We start from the raw sequence: 25,337 nt of genomic DNA on the forward strand, positions 1-25,337 counted from the left end.
AAATTGCATATCGAATCTTGGGACTTCCTCAAAAAGATACTTGGCCCTTCTCAGTCACTGGCGCCACACCCTGCCTGGAGCACGGACTGGAAAGACAGGTGTTCCTGAGAGTGTTACCACTGTCCTCCAGGCCTGGCTCCTCAGTCACAATGTTCTCCCTGATGGTCACAGCGCTGGGAGAACGTCCACCCCATCCTAACAGCGTGAAAATGAGTAGCGCCAAATCTAATGGTGCCCAGAGTCCTGACTCATCCTGAGGTCAAGGAAAGTTTCGCGAAGGAGGCAGCCCCTGTCGCTATGAGGAGTGGCTGGGGCTGCAGGTGAAGGATGCAGTAAAGTTAGGCAGAGTAGGCAAGCTTCAAGCTCCCCGACCCCACCGCCCAGCCACCTCGGGGCTCCCAGAGTCCTGGCTCATTCCTCGCCACTTCTCTGTACTATCTAGTCAGACTGAACTCAGTCTCTCTCTGTAACGCGGGGATGTCAAGAGCTACAATTTGGTTGTGGTACCGGGAGGGGAAGAAAGGAACGTAGGGTGGGGCCAGCATCCAGGGGGCTTTATAGAACGCCCCTCCTCTGCAGCGCTAATCAGGCGAACACCAGGTTCGTGTCCCTGGGGTCTCGGTTAGAGGAAGGGGCTTCGTAGCTACTCTGCAGAGTGAGCAGAACAGGGATGGCCAAAGAGATTCAGGCAGGCTGGGGCTGTCCCTGCCTGCTCACCTCTTAGGGCCTGATGCTGTCTTGCTTGCCCTAGAGCTTGGCTTAAGGTGGGGGCAGGGCGGGACTGGCATCGCCGCTCCGGGGTGAGCGGCCTGCTTCCCTTGTGCCCCCAGAGTCTGCGGTTGTGGTTAGGAAGCACATGAAGTTCTGCCTTATCGTATTCAGTGCCCGGATGGGGCTCCCCAAGAGGTAAGAGATATAGGGGCAGCCAAGCATGCTCCGCTACAGGGCTACAGAGGTCTCTCGGGCTTGAGGACCAAGCCGGAACTCTTCAGCCCCATCTCGAGCTGTCATGAGAAGGCTGTTTGCTGTGGAGCGAGACAATGGTTCTGCTGCCTGGGAGACGTCAAAAACATAAAACATAAGACAGCCTTGGTTAGAAACCCAGTGAGGGGCCTGACCCCCTTCCCTGGTGGGCCCTGAGAGACTGGGAAATAAAATTGCTCAGCTGCCTCTCTTGTGGGCAGATGTGAGGCTGAGGAGGGAGAACAAGGAGGTGGATTGATCCAGAGGTGTAAAGGGTCTCATCCAGGAGGCAGAGCTGGAGTCTGCAGGGGAGAGAGGCCAGAATCTAAGCAGGGTCTGGTTTACAAGGTCACTGTGGAGTGCTTTATTCTAAGGCCCATGGAGAACAGTTTCCTTCCAGAAAACACCCCAGAAGCCACGTGTTTTCGGTGTGGTCATCAGGTGGCAGATCAGACACCAGCTTAGCTGTTTTAATGGAAATGCTTCCATCTTGACATTTCTTATCCTGGGCCCTTATTGCTCACACTCTGAGAGTGTGTCTCTCAGGCACTGAGTCTTGCTCAAGGCTCCTTGGGAGGGTTTTGCTCAGGCAAGCTGACACTTGAGGACACAGGCTGGAGCTAGTGATCCAGAAAGCCAATGATGTCTATAGCTTGTGGGACTTGGAACAGGGGGCTAGACCTCTCTGACTTCCTGTTTAACGACTGATTAGAGTGAGAAGGAGCATGAGAACACAGTTCCCTAATTTAGCTTCCATCGCTCTTGGCTGAGCACCCGCTCTGGGCCAGTCATCCTTATTTGGTGTACCAGAGTAAAGATGGCTACAAACGGCTTCAGTGCCTTTATTCTCACTCACTGGTAAGTGAGGCTCGGAGAGACCGAGTAACTGTCTCAAGCCATACAACATGGGGGTCAGCAACTAATCCCAGGCTTCCTTCCTACACCAGAATCTCGTGCTCAGCATTGGCTGTCTTCATCCTGTGCCCCTGCCCAACACCCGTGTGGGCTCCTGGGAGTCGGGGAGTTCCCCATCAGCTGGAGGGCCCTGACTGCTGGAGCAGAACCCTGGCTTCCCCAGTTCTTCCCCTATTTTTCTTCCCTTAAACACAGAGGGCACTGACCACACCCGCTGAGGAGCGTGGCTCTGAGCATGGCTCTTGGAGGGACAGTAAGAAAGTCCAATCATTGCAGCTAGATGTCAGATGTCTCAGAGAAGGGAGCTTGAAACCGAAAGCCAATGCTGAGGAGCCAGGGAAGCAAGCCCGCACAGGGACCAGGTGTGTCGTAGGCACTGGGGAGTTGGAATGAGGTCAGGGTAGGTGCATTTCTGGAGTTCTCTTGATTGGTCATCACGCTTCTTTTCAGGACTGCCTTAGGGGTTCTGGCCATAACCTTGCAATGGGCAGGGCAGGGCATCTTGAAGCCTGCAGGCCATTGAGCCTGGCTGACCCCAGAGGGCTGGATTTCTGTACTTAGTGGAATATGTGGTAGTCAGACATCCATGCAGGGGTAGGAGGAGCTGTTGAGGCTTGGTTTCCCTCCACTCTTCCACAGGGGCTCCAGGCTCTGAGTCCCCGCAGTGAGCACCTTGACTAAGCCCCCTGCAGGCTCCCCAGGCCCCCAGGGAGTGGCGAGGTGCCAAGTGAAAACTTTTAAGACAAACATGAAACTCCAAGCGCATCTGTGCTGAGCCAAGAACCGTGAAACCACAATACTGCGGCTGGGGACTGCTGGGAACTGGGGGGGGGGCACCCAGCTCACAGGCTTCCCGGTTAACCGTTTGAAGGTCAGGTCCCTGGGTGTTTCTCGATCATGAGGGTGGTATAGCATGGGAACTGGGCTCCACATGGAGGAGAAGGGAATGGGGCATACCCAGCTCAGCATCCTTATTGTAGACTCAAGATCAGCTTCTGTAAAATGGAGCCCAGTTTTGGGGTGGTGGGGGCCTGATGGCACTAGGGGAAGAGAATGGCATAGGATTGGGTTGGTCTGGCTGGTAGTGTCATCTTCTTCAGGGGACAGCCTGAGTTCTGCAGGTGATGGGAGGAAGGGATTCCCACGAGGGAGGAAGGACCTGGGAGGCCTGATCTGGAGGAAGCTATAACAGGGAGACATTGCCCCTCAGGCTCCATGCACCCAGCAACTGGGAGAGCGGCTGTGGCAAAGTTCTCACGGTGGGCACCTTGTCCTGGCAGCTTCCTGAGGCTCTTTCCCAAGATGGAGACTGGATGCCAGGCTCCTGTTTGCTGTAGTCTTCAGGCTCCATCTTCCTCAGAGGCTAGAGCCTCTGGAAACTGGCTCCCACAAGCCAGGCTGGTCACCACAGATAGGGTTGAACTTCCCACACTTCAGAAAATGCCACCTGCCTCCTCTTCCAGGTCAGTAAGTAGGAACACAGCCCGTGGTCACACGGGGAAGAGTCCAATTGTCTCAACCCAGTCTGCTCTCTTTGATCTACTTCACACTGGACATGGGGCCTCCAGACTCACACTGCAGCCTCTTCAGAGAAGGTAGAGCCCTGCTCCCCACTTCGTGGGAGTTCTTGAAACCCATTATAGATTGCTGCTCCCCCAGCCCCCAGCGGGAGTCTGGTTCAGCAGCTGGAGTGAGCCCCAGAATCTGCACCTCCAGTTAAGCCTGGTGGTGTTGAGGCTGCTGGTCTATGGACTGCCCTCTGAGAGGGCACCTAAACTAAGATGACTTTAGTTGTGTGATGGGGGACAGTGGGCAATGGGGCAAAGGGACAATGGAGAGATGCTGCGAGTGCCCCACCCCTTATCCTTACAGCCAGGCAGCCTTCACCTGTGAGGCAGAGATGACGCAAGGAAGGGGACGGAGCAAACGGCCTGCTTACAGGATTACTGGTCTTCCTTGCTAGGGGTGGCTCCAAGCTGGGAAGGGAAGGTTGGGCTAGGTAGCTTTTGATTATAGCCCAGTCAAGCATCAGTAACCTAATGAGACAGGTTTATAAATCATCATCACCATCATCATTATCATCATCACCATCATCATCACTGTCATCATCATCATCACCATCATCATCACCACCATCATCATCACCATCATCATCATCATCACCATCATCATCATCATCACCATCACCACCATCACCACCACCATCATCATCACCACCATCATCATCATTACCACCACCATCATCATCACCACTACCATCATCATCATCACCACCACCATCACCATCATCATCATCACCACCATCACCACCACCATCATCATCACCATCATCACCATCTTCATCACCATCATCTCCATTTTGAAGGTGACATGTGCTGGTGGTAAGTGACCAGCTCAAGATCACAGAACCAGGAGTTAACAAGCAGATCCAGCCTCCTGTGCTGTGTCATGAATCCCCCCAACCCCACGACAGTCCGTAAAATGTCACATAGGCACGCAGCAATCACCAACCCCTCAAGCTCATAGGAATGCCCTGAAAAGCCTTCTCGGGGCTCAGTGGACAAAATGCTGATCAAGTGTGAAGAATGAGTTTGGATCCCCAGAACCGAAGTTGGGTGTGGTGGAAACACTTCTAATTTTAGGGCTGGGTTGGGCTGGTGGTGGGAGTTGGGGAATGGAGGAAGTTAAGAGACAGGTTAATCCCTGGAGCTCATTGGCTAGCTAGTCTAGCTGAATCAGTGAGCTCCATGCTTAGCAAGGGACTTTGTCTCTAAAATGAATAAATAAAAAAGGTGGAGAGTGACTGAGGAACCAACCCAACTTTGAACTTTGGCCTTTACACACACATGCAAGCATGTATGTGCACCTGGACAAACATATACACACATCTACATCACACAGAAGAGAGATAAGTCACATAATCACCACACATGGATACACACCCTGCACAAATCCAACACAAATGCACACGACTTGGACAGAACACACCACAAACACAAGGAACACACATAATGCATGCTCATACAGGAGATACAGAATGCAAAATGTGGCTCACATCTTATGTGTACAGAGGGATAAAATGCTCCAACTCCCCCAACCACTGGACCGCACACCAGGGACATGGAGAAAAGCCTCTCATCTATGTGCACAGACACACACATACGCAGACACACAGGCACACTTCTACATACAGTGTGCACAGTTCATAGGAACTGGGCTGCATTTTCAGGCCCACAAGATTTTCTCGGTGTTAGACCACACATGAACCGGGTACCTTTTACTGGGGCTGATTCCTGGGGTACAAGAAGGAACGGGGTAGACAGATGAGTTTTGACATCAAACTGCCGCAGTCTTGGGGATCCCATGACTAATCCAGGCAGATACAAGGAGGCTGGACTGTGTCCGTGGACACTTGACCTCCCGAAGCCGTTCTTTTCCAGATCTGAAAGTCTGGATGTGGTTATTGGACCTGAAGGACTTCTGCTCTCAGCCTCTTCCAGGCTAAGTGACTCCTGTCTTCCTGCTATGTCACTCCTCTGTGTGACAGGCAGGCAGATAGGACACTGGGGCTTGAGGTTTCAACTCCATTTTCCAGAACAAACTTGACCTTGTCCAAATGGGTCTCAGGTCTGCCCAGCCTCCTGGCAGTCTGTCTGTGCTGCCTGCTGCCAGACACAGATCCTGCAGGAGGAACTTTCTAGACAATTCTCCTCCCTGTGTATTTTTCCACCAGTAAGGAAAGAGCCCTCATTCCCAGCCCCTTCCTAGCCAGACCTAGAAGAGAGTCCACTGCTCCCGTCTCCCACTGCTGCCTCTAGCTCTTCAGGGCCTTCAGATCAGCGCCACCCTGGATGGTCTCTGTCCCCAGCTCCTCACCCACGGGTCTGCACCCTTGCCTCTGTCTTCTCTTACTTCCCACCTCCTCTCTGACCCTGGAACCTTCCCCTAGAATGGCTTTCTAGTCCAGGATCCCTGTGGCAGTCATGGACGAGGCCACCCGCCACGTGAAGATTCATGATGGTGCTGGGCGTGGGGCTCACACCACCCTTTCCATTTTCCTGTCTCTGCTCACACCACCCTCCAAATCACACACCCACACATGTCCTCTGTCCCTCTCTCCTTCCTGCTCTCTCTAACCCGCCTGGTTATCTCCACCAAAAGCCCTTCTCAGTCACCCCTCTTTCCTCTCCATCTCCCCCTTCTCAGCTTCCCTCCCCACTGCCTGTCTCTCTCTTTCTCTCATGGAAAATTCCAGAGGCAAGGGCTGGAGAAATGTCCCAGTGGGCTCCATGCTGACCGAGCAAAAGTGGCCCAAAGGGGTGCCTTGTGTCCTGACTCTGATCTCAAGAGTCAGGAAAGGGCACCGTGAGAGGAAGAGGGCCACCCATGGAAGCTGCTACTGCACACAAGAACAGACGCCTGAAGTGTCCTGGGTCTCTGGCCTTCCCTTCACTCTTCCCCAGCCCCACGCTCACACCATTGGCTTGCCCCTGACCTCAGTGCCCTTCCTAGTTCCTCTCTCCACCATGCAGACATCTGGGCATGGGGTAGGACTAACTAGTCCCCCTTTATCTTCATCCCAGAGTGCTATTTTCACTGCTGGGATCCCATCCTCTCTCTGTGTGTGGAGGGAGAGCTGTTGAGTCACTTTACAACTCTGTAGCCTGTGAGGTTGCCAGGCGGTTTTGGAGCTGAGGTTCAGTTCTTTCATGGGGTTGCTGGGTGACCTTGAACCCAGCCTGATTGCTAGGATGAGAGGTTCACACTACCACATCCATCTTTGTATAGGGGATCTGGGGATCAGAACTCAGGTCTTTGTGCTTGCATGGGAAGCATATTGCTGACTTAGCCATTCATCTAAAAAGGTGGTCCCTGCTTACCCCGTGGGACTGTGGAGAAGATGGAGCTCCACACAGTCCATCCCCGTTAGTTCCCTTTTTTGGTGACATGAAAGATGTTCTACCGACGATCCACGAGAGCCTCGCAGTGTGCCCAGTCCAGGAGAATGTCTTAAGGGGTCCAGGTCTGAGGGTTGCAGGAATGGCAAGAGGGCCAAGGGAGGCTCTGCCCTTACAACAGCTGGATTAAGACAATGGCAAAATCTAGATGGGAGAATAGCTGGGTATTATGTGCTCAGGGGTGGGTTCCGTTCCCCAGCACTGCCAAAAAACAAAAGGGTGGAGTGCACTCTGGTGGATTGGCTGGGTTGGTGACTGGTATGTAGCAGAGAGAAGGGGGCCACAGGGTGAGGACAGAGACACCACCGGTCTGGCTCTACCATGCACAGTCGGGAGACCTGGGACTCCCCGAGGAGATGTCTGTAGTCTGGGGCCCCGAAGGAAGGTCAGAGCCCCCGGTGGTAGAGTACCTAGTCACTGACCATGAATGGGACAATCGGCCCGACTACGGAGAGAGGATACAATAAGCCACGTGAGCCAGGGAGTGTGCTTAAAATGAGCAGTCCTGCAAGTGTGAGGAATAACAGCCCTATAAACCCGTTGACACACGCCTCCCAGTGCCTCCAGGCCTTCTGCGTGGTGACAGGACATTGCAACCGCTCACTGCCCTTCAGTGGTCAGGAGAATCCCCAGGCACACCTTGCTCCAGCTGAGTGAAGGCCCCCCCCCCCCCCCCCCCCCCCCCCCCCCGCTTCAGTTCGGACAGTCAAGCCGGGAGCCTGTAGCTGAAAAAGTCCGTCTGTTCCTGGAATACCTTGCCTGCCCCCTAGTGGATGTCTTAAGACCCATCCTGCTGAGACTGGAACCTTGAAGCGGACCTGTGTGAGGGTTTGGGAGCAGGGACTTGCAGACTTAGACCCTTCAGAAGGAAGCCAGGATTGGCTTGGGGACCTTGGCTTCTTCTCCTCAGGACCTCAAGCCTTGCCAGAGACTATGTATGCCCCAAGCCTGTGCCCTCCGCTGCCGCATTTAACAGTCTCCCCCAGAATGTAGCCTCTCCCTTTGGAGCAATGCTCCACACACGAACATTAGTAATCCTGATTCTGAGGCTCACCTGATCACTGTAGCCGCCTCTACCTCTGCTGCCTCCCTAAGCTCCTTCTCTATTGACTAGACACAAGAGTCACAAAAGCAAAATGTAGACCCCCGCCCTGCTAGAGGCGTACACAGAGAGAACGGTACAGCCAGAATGGCTGGGAATGAGGAGCCAGGAGAGGCAGGGAGGAAAGTCTTCAAGGAAGGCTTCCTGTTGGAAGTATCAGCGAGCAAAGACCTGGGAGAAGAGGAGGGATCTGTCAGGAGGGGTGGAAGCCAGGGTCTGGGAAGAAACACCCAGGCTGGCGCAGGGCTGGAGACGCGGAGGGACTGAGCAGAGACTGGGCTGAGACCTGCGGACACACTGCAGAGCCGAAACCATTGGATCCCGAGCGAGCGTCAGTCCAAGAATCCCGTGGAAGGGTTGTCGTAAGAAGCCTACGAACCTCTTAGCTTTGCCCCTTATCCGCTCAGTAGCTCCGTCCCTCCTAACTGCTTCTACATAGGCATTGAGCTAAAGGATGAGCTGAATATGGCTGCTGCCCCAGTGATGGCGGTCATAGCATCTGCTAATTCTTTCAGAGGAGGGATGAGAGGGGGCTGTAGCAAGAGGAGGAGAAAGGGGCTTTTCAGGTAGGTTTTGACGGGTGTGTAGGGGTTTGCTGGGCCTTGGAAAGGGCCAAGGTCATTTTGGTAGGCAGCAGCAGGAATAAAACTGTAGTATATTTGAGGGGTCAGGGGAGGAGTGGAGAGTGTGCCAAGCAAACGAACTGGGGGTTCCGGGAGCCTGTGGTGGGGCAGGTGCAGAGTCTGGGGGTTCCGGGAGCCTGTGGTGGAGCAGGCAGGTGGATACCCAGTCTGGGGGTTCCGGGAGCCTGTGGCAGAGCAGGCAGGTACCGAGTCTGGGGGTTCTGGGAGCCTGTGGTGGGACAGGCGGGTACAGAGTCTGGGGGTTCCGGGAGCCTGTGGTGGGGCAGTCGGGTGTAGAGTCTGGGGGTTCCGGGAGCCTGTGGTGGGGCAGTCGGGTGTAGAGTCTGGGGTTTCTGGGAGCCTGTGGTGGAGGAGGCGGGTGGGTACTGAGTCTGGGGGTTCCGGGAGCCTGTGGTGGAGCAGGCAGGTGGATACCCAGTCTGGGGGTTCCGGGAGCCTGTGGCAGAGCAGGCAGGTACAGAGTCTGGGGGTTCTGGGAGCCTGTGGTGGGACAGGCGGGTACAGAGTCTGGGGGTTCCGGGAGCCTGTGGTGGGGCAGTCGGGTGTAGAGTCTGGGGTTTCTGGGAGCCTGTGGTGGAGGAGGCGGGTGGGTACTGAGTCTGGGGGTTCCGGGAGCCTGTGGTGGGGGCAAGTACAGAGTTTGCCAAGCTAAAGCCTTTGCAGTTTTCCAAGTCCTCCACTCAAAACTGCGCTCAGCTGCAGATTGTAGGACTCAGTGATTCCAATCACCTGGCACTACCAGGCCCCCTCTGCCAAAGTGTGGTCCCGTCTCCTAGCGAGGGCCAGGATGGTCCTTCACTGGGAACCCACTTCAAAGGATAGGCTGGTGGGACAGAAGGCCTCTCCGTCACCATCTGAATGCCCACAGAGGGCTCAGGCTCCACCTGAGGATGTGTGTGAGCTCATGCAGACACTGGGCTGGCTCCTCTCCAGAACCCCAGTGCCCAGTTCTGAAGGCCTCCCAGTTCTATAGAGCAGAGCCATGGTCCTTGAGGCAGCTCCTTGGGAGAATATTGGGGACCATGGCTGTTTTTTATGGACTCCTCTAGCATTGTTATCACCTCAGGAGGCAGAGGTTAGGGAAGGGAGAGGGCATGCTACCCACGCCCAAACTTTTTCTGTCTTCTGGGGGCAGGCAGTTTGCAGGGCATGGGGAGGAGTGCAGACACCTGCCCAATTCTGAATGACAGGGAAGGATAGGGCAAAGGACCTCAGAGGGGCAACTCACATGCCCACTTGCGTTAGTGGGCCAGTTTGGAACCAGAGCTACCCCACTCCCCTCCCCAAGCTCCCAGGTTCTCCCAGAGGGGGCTGTGCAGGAACTTGAGAGCCTGCTGCCTGAGCCAGCATGGGGACATCTCCTGGGTGACCAGTTGGCTGACTGCTTTTGCGTACTGCTCAAGTGCCAAAGTCCAGGATGACTGGGTAGTACAGGATGTCTTCATGGTCCTTGCTTAACAAGATCAGACCCAAAGCTGTGCAGGTAGGACAGTCTGGTAGAGAGAATTTGGACATAGTGACCCTATATAGGTTTTCCCAGAACCCTCACAGTCCTCCAGTCCCCTCCGAGGGATCTTTGGAAGGAAAGTTTGTTTAGTGGTTTAACCTGACCCCCATCCCTGGGCTCTCCCCTCGGTGGGGAAATGAGTTACATGTGTGTGCCTGATTTCGCTGGCTCTGAAATCACCCGCAGGGATTCGGGGAGCGTTCTTTGATGGGTCTCAGTTTGATGAGTCAGGCTTTCTTCTGAAAGAGAGAGCTCTCATTTTCCTGACTGAGGAATTCGCATTCCTACACCCTGAGGTTCCGGAAGCACCCACTGGGTCTCGGCACAGTGCTCCCAGCTGCTGAAGTTGTGGGTTGGTTCTGATGAGGCAGCAGGAGGGGAGTAGGCGGGGCTGGGCCCTTCCCGTGGCACCAAGGATGTAATCTAAGCACTCTGAGAGTCCTCTGGAAGCTCTTAGAGAGGATGAGACCCAGGTTCTGTGTGTTAGGGTTCTGCAAGCTGTGACAGGGGTGGGGGCGCTGTTCCAGCCTGGGGCGCCCTCTCCTTACTTTTACAGAAGAACGTGGCTGCTTAGCCATGAGGTGGGAACAGCCATAGGAACCACCGACTTGGAAACAATGACTTCTCTGCATCAGAATGGCTTGTCCAACAGAGTGAATAACTGCAGGACCAAAGGGAGTATTTCTATTTTATTGTTTCCCTGGCAGGAGTAAGGCCACCCAGGGAGTCACTAGGGAAGACGCCAGCTCCTGTCACTCGTGGGTGGAAGATCTCCAGGGAGCTGATTAGGCATTCCTTGCAGGGGGTAGTGGTGGGCATCTTGGCTGCCAGGTCTGCTCACTGATTTTCTATCAGGGACCTGGCCCAGCTTCCCCTGGCCTCCCGGGCTCAGCCATACTCTGGCGTGCTTTGGCAAAGCCGGTCCGGATTTCTTGGTTTATGCGGTCATGCCATGGGTCTCTGAGGAGGGCAGAAAGAGGAGGCTCATAAACGACTGGGACAATGGTAAGAGGTGGCTGAGGCTTTCAACGGTGGCAGGCACGCCTTCCACTCTGTGCCCCGGGCACATTGGGCACACGGGGCACTCGGGCTTGATCATCCCCACCTTTGCGATGTGGGAGAAATGCTCAAACATGTGATGTCTTCTCCATGGCCACCAGTGGCTCCTCAGTTGCCCGTGTGGCCGCCTCTCTGTGTCCTACTCTGGGAGACCCTGGGGCTGCGGGGTTCCCTGCACACCCCACATCCAGCTCACTTTCTCACGCTCTGCCCATAGTGCCTGGAACTGGCCAACCCAGGCATTGCTTTGGTCAAGAGAATGAAGCAGGCATCTGAGGGACAGCCCAGACTTCACAGCAATCCACAGGGGACATCTGTTGACCCTGGGGGTAAAACCCAAGGCTTTAGACATGTTAGGTAAGCAATCTGCCCCTTTACCATACTCCCAGCCGTTAGGGACACTTTTGATGGTATTTAGCAAGGGCAGAAGGAAGAGAAAGGGAGCTTTGTGGGGTGCCTCCCTGAGGTGTGATGGGAGGGGACTCCCTAAATCCGGCCACCTTGGTCGGTGGCTATGCCATCACATGGTCAGGGCAGGGCTTCTGTCCCTGACTTCTGCCTGACTTTTGATGGAAATAGTGTGTGCAAGCAGATGCTTTGTGTGTGTGTGAGTGCCTGTGTGAGCATATACGTGCTTGAGTGCATTTGCGTGCGTACGTGCATGCATGCTTGTGTGTGTGTGCGCGCGCACGCACAAATTCAGAGCCTTGCCAGCTCACTTGCAGGCTCTGAGCACACCCCCCCAAGCCCCCCAACTCCCCACCCTGCCTGCCTGGGGCTCTGGGCCAGGCGATGCTCCTTGCAGCTAATCTCCCCGTTTCCTCCCTCCCCGAGCCAGGAGATGAAAACATTTCTGGCACTTTCTAAAGTTTCTGTCTAGGAATGGAAAAGCCATCAGCCACCGGAGCTCTGGCTGATAAATGGGAGCCAGGCCTACAGGGTCCCCAGTCCTGGGACAGGGTAGCCGGGGGCAGAGAGAGCTTCCCTGGAGTGTGGACATGGACAGAGCCTGGCCTGGGGAGGTGACTGGGGTGTCATCAGGGTATGACCAGGTCGGGTGCATAGAGAGGCTTGTGAGCGGAGGCCTGGGTGCAGAAAGGGGCTTCTGGTGTGGCTCAGTGGAGACCCAGTCAGTGCTAAAAAGAGATGAAACACTTGACGAGCGACACGAACGAACAAACACAGGGCATCTTAAGCCATAGCAAGGGCAAGAGCAAAGGCCCTGGGGCCGGGAGACTTGAGGTGTGCTTTGGGAGGCAGCCCAGGAGCCCGTGAGCAGGGCAAGTGCTGGGTAGGGCAGACCTGGAAGTGGCTAAGCCAACCAGAGCAGTGGTTCCCAAATTTCCTAATGCCTAGACCTTTAACACAGTTCCTCATGCCGTGGTGACCCTTCCCCAACCATAGAATTATTCCGTTGCTACTTCATAGCTGTAATTTTGCTACTGCCATGAATCTTAAGGCAAACATTTGACATGCAAGCTCCAAACGGGTTGCAACACACAGGTTGAGAACCACTGGGTTAGAGGCTCTGGTGGAGGGAGAATTTTAACCCAAGGCTGGGTCACCTGGGAGGGGCCCAGTGCATTCCCGGCCCAGCCTCCCCTGGTGGATTGAGCCCCTTGGCCATCATGGTCCCAGGATGGTCTGTTCCTTGATAAATACCTGTGCCTGCTCCCTTTGCCTGTAGAGGTTCTTATGTGGGCAGGGGAACGAGGGACAACCTGTTGGAGGAACCTGGTACTGTTCCACACGGCCCTCGGTGAGGGACACGATGCCCCCACAGACGCAGGGCAGAGAGCATGCTCTCAGAGGCCCGAGCTCTGAGGTCTCTCCCTCACGCAGCCTTTTGGTGTCCTTGCAATGTGAGTCTCATGACTGCGGAAGAGGGCACCCAGGACACAGCTGGCCAGCTCAGAATAGAAAGACCCTTCGGGCTGGGAGTGCATGGCATGCCCCTGTATGCTGTCCCCACAGATGGCCTGTTTATGCAGATTTTGTGGGGATTCAGGATGCTCTCTCATGCGGGCCAATTGGGCGTCTTGGGACCCCCCAAGTGCTCCCCTAATAGACTGGCTGGGCCAGGCTGTGGAGCAGAGATAGCTACCACCCAGCAATGCAGACAAGGCTTAGCACCGGGCAAATTATGTATTTTTCCGGTCTCGTTAGGTCTTTGAAAATCTAAAATAATGGGTCATCCCTAGTGGGGACATGTTCTGGCTTTGGGGACTCACCCAGGTCTGATAGGCAGAGGTGTAGGGAGGGGCCTGCAGAATCCCAACTTCCCTGTCAACCAATAGGTCTCCTCTGAGCCCTTCCCCTAGAATAGAGAAGAGGTGAGAGGTCAACTATGTAACACGAGGCTAATTTGTTCTTTGCACAGTTGCTCCGAGGGCCTCGTGTGCTGCGTGTGTTGGGCACCAGGGCACTGCACAGGTGGTTCACTAGAGCCCCAACTTCTCTGCCCCCGCCCCTGACTCTCGCAAAGAAACAAATGGCTCCCAGGAAGTTTTTCTTGATTCAAAATTTGGGGAGCAGAGAGAATCACCTCCTATGCCCAGCTTGCACAAACGGGCCAGCTGAAACCAGTCCCCAGGGCAGTCCCTCACCTTCAGCTCAGTCTGGCCTCTGACATCGATTGTGTAGCCTTCATCAAGGCTGAGCAGGGTCTGCACGGTGCTTCTGCTCACATGGATTCTGTGCGCTGAGGAGAAAGGCAGAAATGAAGCACAGCTCCCTGGTAGTAGCGTCTACTTCTCTAAGAGCCTGTGACTCTGGCGCTAGTCAGCCTCCCAAGGCCCAAACCTCTCGTTCCGGAGACAGATGGTCACTGAAAGAGCCCCCAAGAACAAACAAGCCACGTTAATGAAGTGTTGGGAGGGGAGATCCCTGCAACACGATGTTTTCCTGTGGGGATACCACACCCAGTTACACAGTGTGTGCCCCAAGCTACCTTAGGATGGTACAGCGTCTTCTGTGCACCTGAGCCAGAGGCCCTAAGACCTGGCAGTTTGGGGTGGCCTTCTCTAAGCCATCAGAGTAGATCCTCCCCAAGTAAATATTAGAGATGTTAGAGACCTAAAATGTTAGCGATGTCTACATGGCGGTGTTGGAGCTGACTTAGCATAACAGGGGTTGGCATGCAGCCAAATAAAATCCCAAACTGGAAGGGGCGGGGTCACCTCAATGTAAAAGGAGAACACCAAGGCCTTCCAGGCAGAGCCTGATAAGGACACTGGGCAAGTCAGTTGCAGAGCCAGAAGGAGGACCCAGGAGCATTGTCTTCTCTGCTAATTCTCCCCTGAGATCATCCGAAAAACGCCATGGACAGTTAGAGAATACACACCCCTCCCTTCTGTTCCCTTTGCTGTCACCACCAGTTTCCCATAGCCAGCCTGGGTTTGCCGAGAAAGACTCCCCCATGCGGGATAGGAGTTGGAGACACTCACGCAGCCCTGTGGATTCCATCCCGGAGGCGGTGTTGACAGTGTCCCCAAAGAGGCAGTACCGAGGCATGGTGAGACCCACGACCCCTGCCACACAGGGCCCTGAAATCCAAATATGCAGAAAATCTTAAACCAAGTAAGGCGTGAATCTGAGTGCCCAGAGCCTTTGGTCACAGGCAGCTAAGGGTCACAGAGCTTTTCTTGCAGAGAGTCTGGATACCACAGGCTCAGGAGCAGCACCTGGGGCTGATCCACTACCCTGGCTGTAGCCCCCAGCCCTCTGCCTACCTGAGTGCAGACCGGCCCTGACACAGATGGGCACATCGGGCGCATGCCTCATCCGGAAGTTTCCAGCATAGCTAAGTATATCCAGGGCCATATTGGCGATCTCAGCCGCATGCCGACTCCCGTTGCGCCGAGGAAGCCCAGATGCCACCATGTAGGCATCCCCGATGGTCTCTACCTGCAGGTGACAATCTCGTGTTGGAACAGCCTTTCCTGCACCCAAACCTATGTGCCAGCAATCGGGGCCCCCAGATCCCCCACCTCCAGATCTCATACACTCTGCAGTCTTTCCAGCCTTCGGGCCTAGGCACTCAGCATTGAATCATTTAGGCGGCCGATGTCTATAGGGTAGGTGACTGTCTGTCTGTCTGTCTCTGATAGCAGACCCAGTAGGTGACTGTCTGTCTCTGATAGCAGACCCAGGGAGCAATATGCATTAGGTCACAGCCAGCCAGGGCTTCATCTGAAGGTGCCACCTATCAGGGGCAGTCTGGTGTCCTGACTCTCGTGGCTTCCATGGGTACTGGAAAGAAAGTGGGTTCTAGGGCAGCCTGTAACAGCCTATGTTCCTTGAAATTGTGAGGCTGAGGCAGGAGGATTGCTGCAAGTTTGAGGCCAGCAATCCTTGGGCTGTATGGTAAGACCTTGACTCCAAAGGAGAAGGGCTTGGGGGAGGTTTGAAATGACTCAGTGGGTACGGGTGCATGTAGCTAAGCTTGATGACCCAAGTTTGATCCCCAGAATCCTTAAAGTGGAAGGAGAGAACTGATCCTCACAAGTTGTCCTCGTTCTCCACACAGATGCACACAAGCACATTCTCTCTCTCTCTCTCTCTCTCTCTCTCTCTCTCTCTCTCTCTCTCACACACACACACAAGCACATTTTCTCTCTCTCTTACACACACACACATACACTCATACATACATACACACAAACACACATAAGCACATTCTCTCTCTTTCTCTCTTACACACACATATACACTCACACATACATACACACACACACAACTAAAAAGGAGGAGGAGATAAAGGAAAGAAAGTTCTGGAACTAGACAGACCATTGGTTCCACCCCAGCTTTGCCGCTTGTACAGGCAGAGGGCTTCCCTTGTAGCTACAGCTTCCCTTGCAGCTCAGCTTTCTCTCTGTGAGTGGAATGCATTCACAGAGCCAGCTGTAACACTGCCCCACAGAACCCCTGCCAACCTCAGGACCTGAGGTCAGTGCGATGCCCCCTCCACTGCACCCCTCTACCGTCAGAGCTGTTTGTTTCTCAGGACACTCCCCACCACCACACACACATACCCTGGCTCTTACTGGCTGTCCCTCCCACAGCCCAGTTCTTCAGAGCTCAGGGTCAGCCACACGCTGGCCCTTCAGAGCTGGTGTGCCCAGAGATGCCTGGTGATGAACAGCCACCTGTAAGTGAGGCTGTGGCTGCTTGTCATATATATGCTTCCTTCAGAAGGGGCAGGGTCATAGCAGAGGAGAAGCAAGATCGAGGGAGGCCTTCTAGTGGAGCCTAACTGTGCCACTGACTCACTGTGTAACCTCGACAAGGGATCTTGTCCTCTCTGAGCCTCGTGTGTGTCGAGGGCTAAATCAGAGGCATGCAGTGAAGACCTTCAGGTCAAGCTCTCCCTCCTAAGGTCCTTGCTCAGCATGCATGCTTCTTCCTTCCAGGTTTTCAGTGGAGGCTGGGAGTGGGGAAGAGCTGCAGGCAGCTAGTGCTGGCATTATGTTGTGACTGGGTGAAATCAGCAGAACATCCTGAGCCACAGGCTCTTCAACCCTACCTCTCTAACAGGAGCTTCAAGCTCAGAGGGCAGGCAAGCTTTAGGGCTGTTTAGTAGCTTTGGTGGCCAGGGCCTCATACCTCCACACTCCAGGCCAAGCTGGGTTGTCACAACCTTGTCCCCTATCCCCCTATCTTCTGTCCCATGCCTTGTCCTGAACCCTGAGCCCCAACACTCAATTTCACGCTACAGTCAGAGCAGAGCTTACTCAGCCATGCTGATGCTGGGGTGGTCCTCTCAGCCCCGCCCCACCCCTCCTCCCCATCCCCACCGCTACCACTCTCCCCTTCACCCCACCCCAATCCCCACACATGTGTTTGTTTGAATGGCTGCTTTTCAGACCAGAAAAGATCCAAAGCTGTAACTAGATCCTGCTGCGGACGGGAGGGAAACCGAGGCAGATGGCATGAGTGATGAGAGACGCGTCACACATCACAGGGACTGGGGCCTGCTGCTCCCCACATCTGGAGGGGTGTGCAGGCCTTGTTTGATTTCATTTCCCTCTGCCGGGAAGATGCAGGCCTCTTGGCCAGAGTTCAGAGCGAAGAAGCCAAGGCGTGATTCAGAGCAGGGAGGGGCACAAGTGTGAGGAAAGATTAGCAGAGGCAGGGAGAGACAGGCCAAGGTGACTCAGGACAGATCAAAGGAAGGGGGCTCCGGGGAGACTCCTGTGGAACCCACAGGAGGCTGGGGTGTGGGCCGCCAGACACCACTTGGAGCCATGGAATCCCCCACACACACCCCTGGCAGCAAGGGGGGAGGTTGAGTACTCCAGGGGCAGCAGCATAGGCCTCTGTGGGTCCCCACCGTATGTTTGCAGGGGCTAGTGTCTACCCTGAGGACACTCGGGTTCCTCCTGGCTCTGTTTTTGTCTGTGCGGCCGCAGGCAGGCCTCCTTCTTCTCTGGGGCTCAGGATTGAGCCACCAAGTTCTGCCAGGGGGAATTTTGAGAGCACCAAGCAGAACACCTCACAACGTCTAGCAGGCAAGGGAGCCAATGGGAGCCTGGAAGTCTGGCTAACTGGAGCAGGCAAAGAGGAAGAGGTGGATGAACCAGGAGGGGGAAGGAGCGTGTGAGAAGAGCTGGTGAGACTCGAACCCTCAGAGAAATACGAAGGTCCACAGAGAAGGAGGAGCGGCAAGTGACTCAGGAGAGGTGGGTCGTCTCCATTGTGAGCCACTGTGACCTACCACGTTATCCTAAAAGAGTCTTCGTCATGAAGAGGGTGAACGTCCTACAAGGGGCTAAGGACCTAACTGCAAGTTCAAGCCTCGGGTTCACATAAGCCACCAGGCTTATACCATCTCATCTGTAAGTTAGGGGGGCAGCACCTTCCCTAACAGATCAAAGCCCTTGACACAGCATCCTGTATACAGTAGGTGCTCCATAAGTGCTGGGACAGACACTACAAGTAATGCAGTCAACAATATGCTTGCCTGACCACCCATCCCCTGACTCCTTCCAGAAGCTGCCCCTGCCTTACTCGCCCTCCCCCTGCCACTCCCAGGGCTATGGCTCAAAGACCACACAGGGGGATGGAAGCCAACAGGGCTGGAGTAGAATGACACCTGAACCCCCTTCCCCACTTTCTCTGTCCCATTTGGAGTTGCCCTGGGCACCAGCTCCTAGACCAACAGTTAGAGACTGGGTTGCAGGAGGCAGGGGTGTGGGAGACTGGGTTGTAGGAGGCAGGGGGTAGGAGGCTGGGTTTCAGGAGGCAGAGGGATTGGGAGGCTGGGTTGCAGGAGGTAGGGGTGAAGGAGGCTGGGCTGCAGGAGGCAGGGGTGTGGAAGGCTGGGCTGCAGGAGGCAGGCTGCAGGAGGGTCTCTACAGCACAGTGGAGCTGCAGAGGAATCAGTGAGCCCCTTGCTCTCCCAATTGCAGCTGACATGCGCTTCTATGCGAACTGCCAGGATAAAGGTTGTCTGATCCACAGATAAGGAAGTAGGCCCAGAGAGGGGAAGATATTTGGCCAAAGCAACACGTTTTGCCACTCTGGAACCAAATCCAGGATCTAGAGATACACCAGAATCAGGTCACAGAAGGTCTGCCAAGACCCTGAAGCCTGTCCCCTCTCTGCGACTGTTGGCCCATGTTGTGCCCCGCCATGGTGACCCATCTGGGCCCCACGGCCTGCTGAAGTGGCATTACCCAAACTGGACGGTGCTGGGGAGAAGTCTCCTCTTCCGGAACCCTCCCTACTCTCCTCACACCTGTTCCTCACTCCCTCAGCTTTCTCCATTGTCACTATCAAGAGGGTTATTGCCATCTTCCACCTACAGGACTGAGAGTCCCCGCAGGGTGGGACCAGGACTGGCTTGTCTCTGCATCCATGTTCCCGGCACAAAGGGGTCCACCCATGAAGACGATAGAGGATAAACACACAAACCAAGGACCTGTGAGCATTGTGAACAAATATACCCAGAGGACTCTCCATCCCTCCTTGGAGCCACATCCCTGCAAGGTGACTGCAAGGGCTCCCATCCCTGCAAGGTGACTGCAAGGGCTCCCATCTCTGCAGTGTGGCTACAAAGTCTCCCACTCATGTCTGGTGTTGCTCCTCCCCCCTCTTCCAGCTGGCCATATCTTCTCCCTTGGCCAACAGAGTCTGTCAAGGAAAGCAGTGTGCCAAGCCCAGGCAAAAACTCAAGAAGCCAGCACACCTCTGCCCTCTCTTAGAACCCAGCCACACATGTAAACTATCTCAGAGAGTGATAGGCCAGAGCTGAATCCCTCAAGTCAAGGTTCCAGAGACGCAGAGAACCAAGCAAACATCACAAAGCTCCCACCTTGCCTGCAGCTAGCCAGAGGTGTGTGTGAGTCCATTCTGAGGCTTGTAACCCACGCTTTCCCCGTATGCTCCTGGACTTTGAGAGCATTCCTTATACAGCAACAATTGTATAACATTGCAGTTAATTGATGCAAACGCACATGTATGTGGATGGAAACAGATTTGCAGCGCGCGGCTGCAGAGGGAGGGAGAGGAGGAGAGTCTCCTACTGTCCTCACCTTATACACATCGTGGCTGTCCAGAACAGCATCAAACAGTGTGTAGAGGTCATTGAGGAAACCCACCACCTCAATGGGCTCACTCAGGGCTGAGATGGTGGTGAAGCCCACGATGTCGCTGAAGTAGATGGTGACCTGGTCAAAGTACTCCGGCTCCACGGTCCTCCCCATCTTTAGAGCATTGGCCACAGACCTGAAGGGACAGGAGGGGCCGGGTGAGGACCACGTTTGGAGGCAGAGGTATGAGAGGGAGGAAGTCCCCAGGTAGCCCATGTACCAGTTATGCTGAGCAGACCTGTCCTGACTTCCTAGGAAGTGATGGGGAGCACTGTGGACACTCCTTGCTCCCAGGGCATGGGCAGTAGGAACCCAACACCGGTATAAATAACTCAGTGCCCAATGCATGAGGAAAGGCTAGAGGGGTGGAAGGATCAGTTGGTATAGGTGCTGTATGACAGTAAGGACCTGGTTTTGATTCCTAGAACACACATGAAAGTCCAGGGTTGTATGCATGCTTGCAATCCCAGTCTGTGGAGGCAGAGCCTGGAAGGGCTCTGGGGTTGCCCATCAGCCCAGCCAAACCGCAGACCGTGAAGAGAGACTCTTCCTCAAAAGACCAACGTGGAAGGCATTCTAAGAAATAACACTTGACGCTGAACTCCGTGCTCATACACATGCGCACACATGTGTGCTCAAGCATGGAAACATGTGCAGGGGGCACAGAGCTGTTTGTGCTCACGACATGCACGAGGGGAACCTAGGACATTAGGCACACAGAGTTGTTCCTTCAAGGAAAAGAATACAAAACCCGCTTTCCTCCCAGAAGGCTGGAACCACCATAGTTTTCTCCCTAGCCTGGTGACCTTTGTGCAATCTGTGTGGCCAGAGCCGGCACCTGGTCCCCTCAGACCCTTTTCCTAAAGTCTTTCTCCATCACTGTACAGAACCCATCTTTATGGAAGATGTTACATGCACTTTACAAAGAGTTTCAATGTGGTCAGGTCTGATATGTATTTAGCTGGTTTTGTTCCTCAAAGAGATTCAGGCAAGCTTTGTTGTGCAGGAGGGTCTGAGTTCCTCATCGCGAGAACAGTTTTTCTCCAGATTGTGCTGTGCTTCAAAATGCCTGAAGTGAGCGACTCGGGTCAGACTCCCGAAGTATGAGCTGATGCGACCAAGCTGCCGTCGCCCACCCCCTCCGTCGTGTCTGGTCCCATGCTACCCGCAGGCAACTCACGGAGGGAGCATCTGGGAGAGCAGCCTTTCTGTCTTCCGCCTCTCCAGTTCCAGCTCCTCAGTCCGCTCCTGGACCAGGCCCTCCAGACTTTGGGAATACTTCTCCAGCATCCGCAGCATGGAGTCAGCCACACTCATCTTCTTGCCTTGGTTGATGCTTTTGAACTGGAGAAAGAACAAGATCTCAGTTTCACTCATACGGATCAACACCTCCTGCCCACAGCTTGGGAGTAGCCAGGCGGAGCCCCCGGCTGGGGAGATGGGTTGAAGTGAAGGCAGATATGTGGATCAGGAAGACACAGGGGTTCAGAGGGAGGTGGGGGGGGAATCTCTGGATTGGATGGGAAGTAGGAACAGAGTTTGGCAGAGGAATTTGTGTTTGGACAAGCATCATCATCGACAAGCAGAAAACTGGATTACATGTGGTCTCACGGTAACATTGTAGGCAGGATACTCTGTGTTCTTCTCCAAGGCAGATGGATGGATGGACAGAGTTGTTATGGGTGGGTGAAAGCATGAATGGGGGCCTGATGAAGGGATGGATGAGTTGTGGGCAAATGAATGGGTGGACAGATGGACAAACGGATGGATGGATGGATGGATGGATGGATGGGTGGGCGGATAGAAGGATGAACAAATGGATAAGTAGAATATATAAAATTCCATTTTTCTTCTCCCTCTGTAAGTATCCAAGAGCATTAGAACCAAAGGAAACTAAATATTAAGGGGAAAAAAGACTAAATTCAGGAGCGGGGTTTCTACGTAGAAATTGATCAGTGTTTGGAAGCAAATTTCTTAGCAACGAAACCAAAATGGAAACACAGATCACACGATCCACCAATGCCCATGTAGACAGCAGAGGGTTAAACCCATTGTTGTAAAGAAAAACAGCTACTGCCACTGCCAAGCGGAGAGAAGCCTCTTTTGGGTCTTCATTTCAGGCCGCTGTGGCCAGCTCTCATAGGAGGCTTAGAGAACAGGGGAGGTTAGTTACCCCAAACAACGGGTGAGAGTTGGCGTGGCTGGTTCAGGCCTTCTGACCCTGCCCTCTCTGAGGCGGGATGCAATCCCACCTTCATCATGCTAAGCACAGTGTATGCCCGTAGTTTTCTTTGCCATGGGCCTCAGACAGGGGTCTTTCTCAGTCACAGATATGGAGTAGCAATACCAGTGCCTCCTTCCCTGGCTTTCTAGCCAGGATGACCTCTAACCTCCCCAGGGAGATATCACCCTGGTGTTTCAGCCATCTCTCTTCATCCTAACTCATCTAGCCCCCCCATCATCATGGCCCTTGGAGTTTGTTAACTCTGAAATCCAGAGGGTCATCTGTGAAGCGGGTGCTACCCCATGATGCCACGGTATGTGTGGGGTATGTGCCAATGTCCCAAGGAGCCCTGTAGATCGTCTCGGTCTGCCATGCTGCCTCTGTCCCTCCTCACCTGCCTGAGATGCTGAACTTCACCTTGGTAATTTGGTGTTGTGGCTGGGGACGATGAGACCGGAACAGGACGTAGAGCTGGGTTTGATGGGTTGGCCCTGGGAGAGAGCTATCCTGCTCAGTCAGGTGCAGACTTGCCTCAGCCCTCCGACTGCTGTCCCAAAGCAGGCTAGGGGGACCCCAGAGCTCATCTAGTCTCCCCGTCACTGACTCGGGGACCAGGACTGTCTCCATTGTCACTAAAGTCTCCTCTGCTCAGGTCCTAGGAGGCTTGGTCCTGGGTGTGGCTCCTCAGCAGCTCTTCAGGGACACAGCCAGTCACCTGGTGAGGTCCCTTGGGACCTTGCCTCTGCCTCCTGTATCTTCTACAGAGCCAAGACCGTGGCAGTGTACTTCAGAAGGTTGCCGTGAAGACGGAGTGACCGAGAAAAGGCTGGACCCGCAGGACAGCACACATGGCCCTCTCTTACGGCTGTTCTCCTCAGAGTGGTACTGCTGATGTGTGTCCCCTGACAACCCATCCTTTCCAGGCCCTGGAGATGCAAGAGCCTGCCCTGGGCCGAGCCAGGCCTGTGGACAGGAGTGCTTGAAAGGCCCCGCGCCTCTGGGGAGCACCGACCTGCGTGTAGATCTGGTCCACGCTGGGCCTGTAGTCTGGATCTTCCTCCCAGCACTGCTGCATCAGCTGGATGCACTCCCGGGGTCCCTGGTCAGGGGACACCAGTGGCCGGCACAGAGGAGGGGGAGACGCCACCTTCCGGATGATCTCTGCAGCAAACCCCATGGATACCTTGGGTCAAATGCCCTGAGGGATTATGGGAGGGGTCTTGTGGGAGGGCAGGGGAGGGGGAATTGGGCCCTCAGGGATGCTCCCAGGACTTTCCATGTCTCCTGCACAGCTGGTCAGGACACACAGCCTTGCTATTCTCCTGGGTCTGCCTCAGGCTGTGGCCAGAGGAAAGGGCTCAGCCTTTGACCAGGAGAGCTGGGCTTCAGTTCCAAATCTGCTACCATTCTCTATGGGGTGGCAGAGAAGATGGCAATCCCTTCACCCCCAGTCTCCTCATCTGTGAAATGGGGTCAGTGGGCCTCCTCTTGAGGGGTGCTGAGGTAGGAGGTGCAGAAAGCAGTGCCTGGCATGTGGCAGGCTCTCCCAAGGCTGCTGCTCTGGAAATTCCCAGCCTTGTGGTTGAAACCTGACAGCCTAGCCCTCCATACCGGTCTCAACACCAGAGACCACAGCATTCCTCACAAGACCTCATCATCCAAGACATCCCTGCCTGCTCCACCAGGTGAGGCCCGTACAGGGAGGCCACAGGGACCAGTGCTCGAGTTCTCTGGCTCTGCCACCTGTGCCTGCGTCCCACACCCCACCCCAGACAACTGCCTCTGGAAAAGCCAAGTGTTCATCAAGACTGAGAAGAAGAGGGGCTGGGCTCTGTGCTCAGGCTCTGAACCCGCAGATCAATGAAGGACATCGATCATCTGGACAGGTTGGGCCATAACGGGGTAACCTCCAAGGAGGCCTGGGGCCCTTCTCTCTTCCTCTACAGTCCCCTTCTCCCCACCCTAGATTGGCCACCTTATAGGGGATAGTGAGAGGTCACCGTCTCTCTATGGTTTGGGGTAGGGGTTTGTTTGTTTGAGATAGGATCTCCCCCAGGCCGGCTTCAAACTTATTACATAGCCAAAGATGATCTTAAATGTCTGATCCTCATGCACACCAAGTGTTGATCCCAGTTCAACAGACGTGTGCCACCACGCCTGGTTATGCTATGCTAAGATTCAAACCAAGCGCTTTGTTCATACTGGCTATGGCTCTCCTGGGTGCTCGTCCTGATCGACACCACTCCTGAAGCAGGGCAGCCCACGGCTTGTCTGAAACTCACAGTTCAGCTCAGGCTGTACTCAAATTCGCTATCCTCCTGCCTCCGCTGCCCAAATGCTGAAGTTACAGGTCGGTGCTACCACACACTGGCTATTAATGTCCAGTATTACAAACAGGAAAACTGAGGCTCAGAGCATAAGGGAACATCTCTACAGGCAAAGAGCAGACATGACAGTGGGCTGGCTTTCCACTCAGTTCATCTAGAGGGTCCCAGCCTCAGGCAGCAGACCCCAAGGGCCTCAGACCACAGTCACAGGGAGGCTGTGTGCTTACAGCGCACAGATGGAAGTGATGCAGAGCGCGCTCACACGCGCAGCTGTGTTTTTAAAAGCATGCCGCCGATTGCATTGTGATGAATGAGATGTAAATCCATTTCAAAGCATTGCAGATTTCTGAGCAGTGTCTGTCATCAGGGGTTTCTGCAGCCAGCAGATAGTAAAAGCTGAGGACAGTGTGGAGGTTCCGGTATTCCGTGTAGGGTGTGTGTGTGTAGGAGTGTTGGGGGTGCGTGTGCGCAGATGGCACAGATGTAGAGGCCAGTGATCAATGCCGAGTGTCTCCCTTAATCGACCTCCATCTTACTTTTAAAGACAGGCTCTCTCGCTAAAGCTGGAGCTTGCCAGTTTGGCTGTCCAGCCAGCAATCCCTGGGGTCCCCCTGTCTCTTCCTTTCCAGCCAGCAATCCCTGGGGTCCCCCTGTCTCTTCCTTTCTAGTGCTGCACCACCACACGCAGCTTTTTACGTGGGTGCTGGGATTCAAACTTGGGTCTGCATGCTTGCTCGGCAAACGTTTATTCCCCCAGGCCTGGGTTTCAGCATCTTAGAGGGTGATAAGAACATAGCCCCGGGGTGGTCCCCGGGTCCTCTTGCTGTGCCAGGTCTCCTGTTCACACCCACTGCACTTGACACTGCCCTCAACAGTGCTGGCTTCTGTGTAGGAGGCTGCTCACCTGGTCCCCAAGCACGCCATGCCTGGATGGGGAGAGCGCCACCCAAATCCCACTTCCCTCCTTGAGAAGCCCCTGCCCTGCTTTGAGTAATACTTAAATCTTCTCTGAAAAAGTCATCCCTTACCAACCAGGGCATGAGATGG

The 25,337-nt window shown here is 54.6% G+C and overlaps 1 protein-coding gene across 1 annotated transcript in view; it reads right to left on the bottom strand.

The window, feature by feature from the left end:
* Positions 1-10,940: 10,940 nt before the first annotated feature.
* Positions 10,941-25,337, bottom strand: part of LOC130865528 (guanylate cyclase D-like) — a 29,271-nt gene continuing 14,874 nt past the window's right edge. Inside the window, exons 12-19 of the mRNA XM_057756636.1 lie at positions 22,976-23,124; positions 20,920-21,083; positions 19,683-19,875; positions 14,880-15,054; positions 14,595-14,693; positions 13,755-13,849; positions 13,380-13,465; positions 10,941-11,049 (exon numbers count right to left, since the gene is read on the bottom strand). Of these exons, the coding sequence (XP_057612619.1) occupies positions 10,941-11,049; positions 13,380-13,465; positions 13,755-13,849; positions 14,595-14,693; positions 14,880-15,054; positions 19,683-19,875; positions 20,920-21,083; positions 22,976-23,124 (1,070 nt within the window). The remainder of the gene's footprint in view (positions 11,050-13,379; positions 13,466-13,754; positions 13,850-14,594; positions 14,694-14,879; positions 15,055-19,682; positions 19,876-20,919; positions 21,084-22,975; positions 23,125-25,337) is intronic.

This window comes from Chionomys nivalis, chromosome 23 (assembly GCF_950005125.1).
Source record: "Chionomys nivalis chromosome 23, mChiNiv1.1, whole genome shotgun sequence".
NCBI classification, from domain to species: Eukaryota; Metazoa; Chordata; class Mammalia; order Rodentia; family Cricetidae; genus Chionomys; species Chionomys nivalis.